The sequence below is a fragment of the Amblyomma americanum genome, chromosome 11, assembly GCF_052857255.1.
Source record: "Amblyomma americanum isolate KBUSLIRL-KWMA chromosome 11, ASM5285725v1, whole genome shotgun sequence".
In the NCBI taxonomy this organism is placed as follows: domain Eukaryota; kingdom Metazoa; phylum Arthropoda; class Arachnida; order Ixodida; family Ixodidae; genus Amblyomma; species Amblyomma americanum.
The window spans coordinates 47,273,870-47,282,558 of record NC_135507.1 but is presented as its reverse complement, the minus strand read 5'-3'; the positions used below and the strand labels follow the sequence as shown (position 1 = coordinate 47,282,558).

Genomic DNA, 8,689 nt, shown 5'->3' with positions numbered 1-8,689 from the left:
TAGAAATCTAGCCCGACGGATCAAACTATGCTCAACCAGTTTTTTCATTATAGGCGAAGCGCATCGCGTGTTTCTTACTGAAAATAAAATGTCACTCCTCTGCAGAGACTGTCGCTTCTAAGCACAAGGCAAGTTCATAAGCTTCTGCGAACGTCGTCAGATAAGCTTGTGGCATCACTCTCAGAGCGCACAGCATTGTTCGATGTCGTCATGTCCGACTGAAAAAAAAAAACAGAACAGGTGCAAACTGCCTTTTACTTTCGTTTCCGACGTGAAAAACTTGTTATATACTTAAACCTGTGTAGCTTCGTATTGTTGTGTTTTCGTTGCATACAATATTTGTTCAATAGTTTTTGCCTCCTGAGCTGTGCATTATTAGTGAGGAGGTGGAATAGAAGGATGCTCTTTTTAAAATGAAACTTTTTTTTGCAGTGCATCAATTTTCGACTCATTCACCCCACCACTTTAAACGCAGAGCTGCAACAGTGATTCCTATTCTACAGTAGAAGAACGAGGAGGACTCCTGTTGATGACGCCAACGACATTTGACACTGTAGGGCCCTCGTCAGAAACGGAACTGTAAAACTTGGGATATTTTAAGTTGGGGAGCTCGTTGAGTTGCATGGGATTCATCTCCCAAGCAGCGTGAAACACACTTACGAGCGCACAACATGCACACAAGGAGAGGCGGGATGCAATCGAGGTGCTTATGTTGCCGCCGCAGTTCTCGCGTATAAGCGTTTTTGTGGTTTATCTCAACCCGCCGCGGTGGCTCAGTGGTTAGGGCGCTCGGCTACTGATCCGGAGTTCCCGGGTTCGAACCCGACCGCGGCGGCCTGCGTTTCGATGGAGGCAGAACGCTATGGCGCCCGGTGTGCTGTGCGATGCCAGTGCACGTTAAAGATCCCCCAGGTGGTCGAAATTATTCCGGAGCCCTCCACTACGGCACCTCTCTCTTCCTTTCTTCTTTCACTCCCTACTTTATCCCATCCCCTTACGGGCGCGGTTCAGGTGTCCCAACGATTTATGAGGACAGATACTGCGCCATTTCTTTTCCACAAAGACCAATTATTATTATTATTATTAGTTCATTCTCGTCGAATACTTCGGATGTGCTTTCATACTGCGAAGCAACGAAATGTCTCATAGAAAAGGAACCAGCGAAAATAGACGCAAGACAAGAACAAAGGAGGCACACACCACAACGCTGGTACTTACAACTGGTTTATTGCGATGAAAAATCGCTCATTTTAAAGGAATTTCCTGCCTGCGCACCCACCCTACAGACAATAACACTTCGCGCACCACATGATGACATGCCTACTATAACGATAAAAACTTTGTACTCCTTTTCAGTGATAATCACAGACGGCTCGCTGACGCATTTCTGCTTATTCTTTCTGATCATGAATGCCTCCAATAGCTCACGCTCACGTTTAGATTTCCTCCCGCCCGATAATGCTGGCAATGTGAAAACTAGGAGAACATTTGCAGTCCCTTACATGTAAGGCTAGATTGCTGCCTGTGCCAGTGCCCAAAGTTGTTGCGATGTTGCCTCAGGCGCTCATTTAAGCATGCTCCAGTTTGGCCTATGTAGATTTTCCCGCATGACAATGGGATTGATACACCACGCCACACTGCGCATGTGGTGAACATAGTCTGGTGTTTCGTGTTGCAAACACCAGTTCTGCGCATGTCTGCAAAGGTTTGGGCGCACAAACCGGACAGTTTGCAAGGAGCAGAAAATGCCATAGTGACACCAAACTTCTGAGCCCACTTTTTTCAGACCATGTGAAGTCTTGTGGAAGTAAGGCATGACTTCCAACTTTCTTGTTGGCACTTCTACTGGCCTGGCATCCCTTTGGAAGATAACTTCAGTTTTTTTCCCCAAAGATTCCGCCACCGCCAGCAAAACCGAGGGAGGAAACCCAGAACATTGTAGCCGTTCAACCTGCTCCGCCAGACTTTGCTGCATCACATGAGGGCAACTCCTTCTTTAAGGCATTCAAAAACATAAGTTTGCAAATGCTGCGCTTCACCTAACTTTGAATGGGCCGAATCATACGGCAACAGTGCCTTCTTAGACCTGGGCGCATATTTCCAGCACACGTGGTTGATTGGGGTAAAAAAGTCAATTCTAAATCCAGGAACCTAATGGTCTTGTCAGAAGGAATCTCATGCGTAAAAACCAAGTTCTTAGAACAAGTGCTAAAATATTTAAAATCTGGTCTGCCACAAGGGTGAACTGGTCAGTTTCGGTTAAGTTCAAAATTACTAAAAAATCGTCAACATATCTAAAAACCCTTACAACACGTGTGTCGTTTAGAGATCTTTGTAGCATCGAGTCAAACTTTGCTAAAAATATGTTGCACAGCACCGGCGCAACAGCTCTACCGACAGGTCCGACACTTGAGGGAATGGATGCGACTTATGTGCCTTCAAGCCGGAAAACCTTGGGCGGCTGCAAGTAGCTTCGGGAGCATCTTCGTCTCGCTTCACTACTCACTTGAAGCCTACTGGAATGACTTTCGGCGATTTCTGCCCAGGAAAAGGGTACAAAAAGCAACTGGTACAGCTGTCACGTACCTGGGCGAAGCCACTCTTCCCTCAGTTTTCGACGACATCCTGAAGCGCGGACCTAAGTTCTCCCTTGAACCAAGGTCCCGCAAGCACGAGCTTCTGGCAGTGGTTCACAGAGTGGCTGACAAGGCCCCTTTTGAGGAGAAAGCTCGTTTCGTTCTCAGAGGGTGTTGACTGTCTCATGAGAACCTGGACGGGCCGACGTCAACCAAGCAGGGATCTGCGCCCTTTGGTCGCCCACTTCCAACAAGAAGGCCTCAGTCTCCTTCAAGCTGACAAGGAAGGTGGGTTCGCGGTGCTTCCCTCTTCCCTTTTTAAGACGAAAGCGGCCGAAGCTATAGAAAAGAACTTCAAAAAGGCAGAAGTAAAACCGCGCAAGGCCAAGGCGTTGGCCTTAAGGCTTCTCAATAAGTTGAATTTGGGCAGCATTGAGAAGCAAGTTCGTAAATGCCAGCAAGACTCCCTGCGTGTGTTCTTCACAGCAAAGACACATAAGCCTGACAACCCTTTCAGGGCGATCGTCACGGAAGAAGGTTCATGGCAAAAAGTGATTTCAAACTACCTAAAGTGTTCCTTCGAGGGCCTGGTGCCTGCGGATCCTTTTGTTGTGCAGGGTTCGATGAGCCTGGTGGAGTGCCTCAATCGCGGTTTCCCCGACGCTAATGCAGCCTTCTCGGTGGACATTGTGGACTTGTTTTATTCTGTGCCCCATGACGAACTTTTTGTTGCTGTGCGCGAATTCATTGAAAGATCTGGGACAATTTCCTTCCAGAATAAGTGTGGCATCACTTTAGAGTCCTTTCTCGAACTTTTAAAAGTGTACTTGAATTCTACGATAGCACAGCATGAAGATGAGTATGTCGTGCAAAAACATGGAATCTGTATCGGCTCCTGTGTTGTGCCGGTGCTGTGCAACATATTTTTAGCAAAGTTTGACTCGATGCTACAAAGATCTCTAAACGACACACGTGTTGTAAGGGTTTTTACATATGTTGACGATTTTTTAGTAATTTTGAACTTAACCGAAACTGACCAGTTCACCCTTGTGGCAGACCAGATTTTAAATATTTTTAGCACTTGTTCTAAGAACTTGGTTTTTACGCATGAGATTCCTTCTGACAAGACCATTAGGTTCCTGGATTTAGAATTGACTTTTTTACCCAATCAACACGTGTGCTGGAAATATGCGCCCAGGTCTAAGAAGGCACTGTTGCCGTATGATTCGGCCCATTCAAAGTTAGTGAAGCGCAGCATTGCAAACTTATGTTTTTTGAATGCCTTAAAGAAGAGTTGCCCTCATGTGATGCAGCAAAGTCTGGCGGAGCAGGTTGAACGGCTACAATGTTCTGGGTTTCCTCCCTCGGTTTTGCTGGCGGTGGCGGAATCTTTGGGGAAAAAACTGAAGTTATCTTCAAAGGATGCCAGGCCAGTAGAAGTGCCAACAAGAAAGTTGGAAGTCATGCCTTACTTCCACAAGACTTCACATGGTCTGAAAAAAGTGGCTCAGAAGTTTGGTGTCACTATGGCATTTTCTGCTCCTTGCAAACTGTCCGGTTTGTGCGCCCAAACCTTTGCAGACATGCGCAGAACTGGTGTTTGCAACACGAAACACCAGACTATGTTCACCACATGCGCAGTGGGCGTGGTGTATTCAATCCCATTGTCATGCGGGAAAATCTACATAGGCCAAACTGGAGCATGCTTAAATGAGCGCCTGAGGCAACATCGCACAACTTTGGGCACTGGCACAGGCAGCAATCTAGCCTTACATGTAAGGGACTGCAAATGTTCTCCTAGTTTTCACATTGCCAGCATTATCGGGCGGGGGAAATCTAAACGTGAGCGTGAGCTATTGGAGGCATTCATGATCAGAAAGAATAAGCAGAAATGCGTCAGCGAGCCGTCTGTGATTATCACTGAAAAGGAGTACAAGTTTTTATCGTTATAGTAGGCATGTCATCATGTGGTGCGCGAAGTGTATTGTCCGTAGGGTGGGTGCGCAGGCAGGAAATTCCTTTAAAATGAGCGATTTTTCATCGCAATAAACCAGTTGTAAGTCCAGCGTTGTGGTGTGTGCCTCCTTTGTTCTTGTCTTGCGTCTATTTTCGCTGGTTCCTTTTCTATGCAATATGAACCAACTAGCCCAGCAGTTTGCACTCCTCAACGAAATGTCCGATGGCAAGAGTTCCTGGTTAAGACGCAGCTGATACACAACAAAAGCAGTGTTTCTATGGCGGCATGCAGACACTAATGCACAGGTGACGGAATTACTATCAGCTGCAAAAGTTTTCCAGATACGTGTGCTGGTAAAAATACTTTTTGCCGCCCTCACACGTGACCCAGGCGCCTCCTATTGCTTTCAGCAGATGAAGCATACAGCTCAGCTCATACCTAGACATTTCAGGAGATTGGTTTAAGTGACTGCACCGGAAAACAGAATTGCTCTCTGCACATCCACATCCCGCAAACATTTACTGCCTTGAGTACATAGCCGCTCGTGGAGGGCTACATATTAAAGCCATGTGCTCCTAAGATAGACGATACTCCAGACTATGATTTGAACATAACGCCTTTCAGAGTGATCATGCAACAAAAACGCTCTGCCGAAAAAGCAAAAGGTATCTAAAATAGCACCAAAATAGTAAAATAGTAAATACACCTCCGGTATCCACATAAGTAGTTACACCAATAGTGAGTCCGGTGGCCCGTTTGCCTACGCGTTTACGGCACTAAAAATGGAGAAAGTGCACAAGCGACCTTGAAGTGTGCTATACGGGAAGTTGCTATCTTTTCTGTTGGTTTTTTGTTGCAGCTTTGCTTCTGGCCTTTATGATAAGAAAATTGAATTTTCTCCTCCTTCATTATCCGGTTATGACAATGATTCCTTCTCGAACGATTTGTCCCCCCTACCTATGTTTATTTTGCTTAAATAGCAGATTAGCTGCGGCAGGAAATAAGTGAAAGTTTTTTCCTAATCTTTTGCCTAATGTCTTTTTTCTGTGATGCACAAAGCTGCCACATTTGCAGAGTCAAACAGTATTGCGGTAGCCGCTCCGCCTTCGTACGAAGCACTCTGGTTTTCGGCTTGGAGTAATGCAAAGATCTGAGCTGTCTAAAATCAAGTCACTAAATCATAATCTGCTGCACTAGATTCATTGATGCCGATTCACTATTAAAGTGCCAAATGAAAATGGAAATTGGTTTTGATGAAAGTAAATGGCGCAGTATCTGTCTCACATCTCGCCCGACACCTGAACAGCGCCGTAACGGAAGGGATAATTGAGGGAGTTAAAGAGGAAAGGAAGAAAGAGGTGCCGTAGTGGAGGGCTCCGGAATAATTTTGACCACCTGGGGATCTTTAACATGTAATGACATTGCACAGCACACAGCGCCTTTTGCGTTTCGCCTCGATCGAAACGCGACCGCCTAGGTCGGGTTCGAACCCGGTGACTCCAGGTCAGTAGACGAGCGGCTTAACCGCTGAGCTAACGCAGTGGGCACCAAAATTAATATTTTACCATCAAAACTTCTTATCCAGGCATCCTGTTAGAACTAGGTGCTGAGTAATAAATGTGGCCAAATTAAACTAAAATTCTGAAGCTCAAATATCTATCTGAATACGTTACACGGCTTACGGTTCAAAATGAAATTTGAGTCATATTCTTATACACCTCCAGGGCGCCTTGGCGCCGGGAGCGAATTCCCTAAGAAAAAAAAATTTCTTGGCTTCTCAAGGATACTTTCACTGAGGCTTTTGTAGACTTCATTTAGTGCGGTTCTATGCTGTACAAGGTTTGCTATAGTTCAAGGTTCGCATTTCTCAGGGAGTTCTGGCAAGTTTATTTTGCTTCCTTGGCACAGCTTCATTGGCTGGAGTGAATCTGAGCAAACTCTAACCCAAGCACGAGCTCTTCCTCGCCATTGTGGATCCATTGAGCTCTGCAGGAAGGCCTTCTTTACAAAACTGTGTAGGGTTAGAACAGGCGAGCCTACTCACGCGTAGATGATGGTGGCACCGGCGAACACGCTGATCAGGCTTAGCGGGAAGCTGAACAGCGTGTGGGTGAAGACAAACAGCGGACCCCTGTACTTTCCCTCGCGACTCTCCTGGTAGTACCGCGTCCGGTGTGGTCCATCTGGAAAACCAGTTTGGTTCACACGGTCAGATCACCAACTGATGTTGCGTAGGCTTGACGTACGGTCGTCCGCAGACCTGTCTAGAACGCTCGAACTCCGTGCCGTCTGCGCTCCGCAGCACGCAGAGCGCCGCCTAGCGGCCGCGCCTGGTTAGAGATAGCGCACGTCCGATACTCAGACGATACTGAAAGATGTGCAATCTCGAATCAGGCGCTGCCGGTAGACGTCGCTCTGAGCGCTGCGGAGCGCAGACGGCCCGGAGTTCGAGCGCTCTAGACAGGTCTGTGGACGACTGTATAACTTCATATTGGCCAAGCAGGAAAAGCCTGAATGCCGTATGTGTAGAAACATGACGGCTGCAGACCACGTTTCATTCTCAAGCATGAAACTCGAGACGCTAAGGCAGAAGTATCACAGGCAATTTTATGAAGAACACACTCATTTCCACCTCAGCTTGCTATTCGAGGAAAGTTTGGTCGTAGATACTGAATACATCTTTACATTCCCAGAACAAGTACATTGAAGAAGCTTTAACACATCAGACTATTTCATTTTTATACTTAAAAAAAACAGGCATGATTCCAGTTTTTATAGTGCATGATATCTTTAGCTGGTTGTATGTCATAGAACCAAACACAACCCCACACACTTCGTGGACGCATACCTAGTGACACCTTTCAACTATTGGGACTCTCACTCAAATGCAGCTTAACAAAAAATCGTTTTCATTTGAAGATGGTCCCTATATTCTCGGCTCATTTCGATACTTAACAATTCTTTCATCCAGCTTCCAGAACACATAAATTGCTCACGTGTTTCTTCTCGCGCCGCAGTAGTGATAGACATTCATCACTTGAGTTCTTCTCTTTCAGTCTCAGCGTCCGTCTTTTGCGAGAGCAAGCTTCGATTGAGTGAATAAATTGACGTGCTTTTATAACTGGACGTTATATTCATAACAGAAATATTTCAAGACACGGTTATCAGCCACTCCGCAATACAGATGCGACATCATGATTTCAACACTTTTTGCTCCATGTGAAACGAAAGCATTTCTTGGTACTGACGAGTAAGATGGAACTTGAGACTCTAGTTGTATCCTCGAGTTGAGTACCCTCAGTAGCCAAGAAAACAGCGAGAGATCGACAAAATCTAATTCTTTTTTTGTCACACGCTTGAGTAGCGGCAACGGTTCTGAATTTTAAGTACACCACAAGTAAAATCGAACAGTGGGAGCTTGTCCGTACCTGCAGTTCTTCTGGAAGAGTAGTTGTTCTATATCCGAGCAAAAATAAACACAATCAGAGCACCGTCATTATCCTACCTCGACCACGAGATAGGATTACGTAGGGTTCATCAAAGCACTTAACATTTCTCTGGCTCTTTATGAATATGCATGCTTCCTACTCTGGACCGACTGATATGAAATCTTTGTGCGTGTGTTTACAGGCAATTTTTTTTTATTTCGTTTGTGCGAATGCGACAGATGGGGAGAGTTTTAAAGAGTATTTATATCCATATTCATTTCTTGCTCATTCCGTCCATCTTTATTCCACCCTGCCTACTCTCCCTCGCTGCCCCCATTTAATTATGCTGGCCGAGGATCAGGTGCTGGACGGACATGGTCTAGTTTCTGCGTGATGAAATAATCGTTGATCTCCCTATTCTGAAGTTCTTATTCTAGTAAAATCCCTACAGATACTGGAATAAACCAAAGCCGTCGCCTTCGTACAGCCGTCGCTCTAATCTCCGGCCCTTTTGCTGTCCGTAAACTTCACCACACATGCACATAGCGACGGACACAGCGGCAGAAGCGACGAAGGCCACCTCTCGACATGAAGCGGAAGGCCGAGAGGTGGAATAAACGATGGGAACACGCTGTCTGCGCGCGCTTTCCTGACATCAGAACTTTGCATGGTTTGTTCCGCGGAAGTTAGGGAGCGGGCGTTCGATAACACAGCTGAGTTCTGACCAT

The 8,689-nt window shown here is 46.1% G+C and overlaps 1 protein-coding gene across 3 annotated transcripts in view; it reads right to left on the bottom strand.

Moving 5' to 3' along the window:
- Positions 1–6,577: 6,577 nt before the first annotated feature.
- The window catches only part of LOC144111238 (ATP-binding cassette sub-family G member 5), a gene marked incomplete at its 3' end in the record, with an annotated part of 66,496 nt that continues 64,384 nt past the window's right edge, over positions 6,578–8,689 (bottom strand). For all 3 annotated transcript variants that reach the window (XM_077644462.1, XM_077644460.1, XM_077644461.1), the window contains 1 exon segment: positions 6,578–6,716. In XM_077644462.1, the coding sequence (XP_077500588.1) occupies positions 6,578–6,716 (139 nt within the window).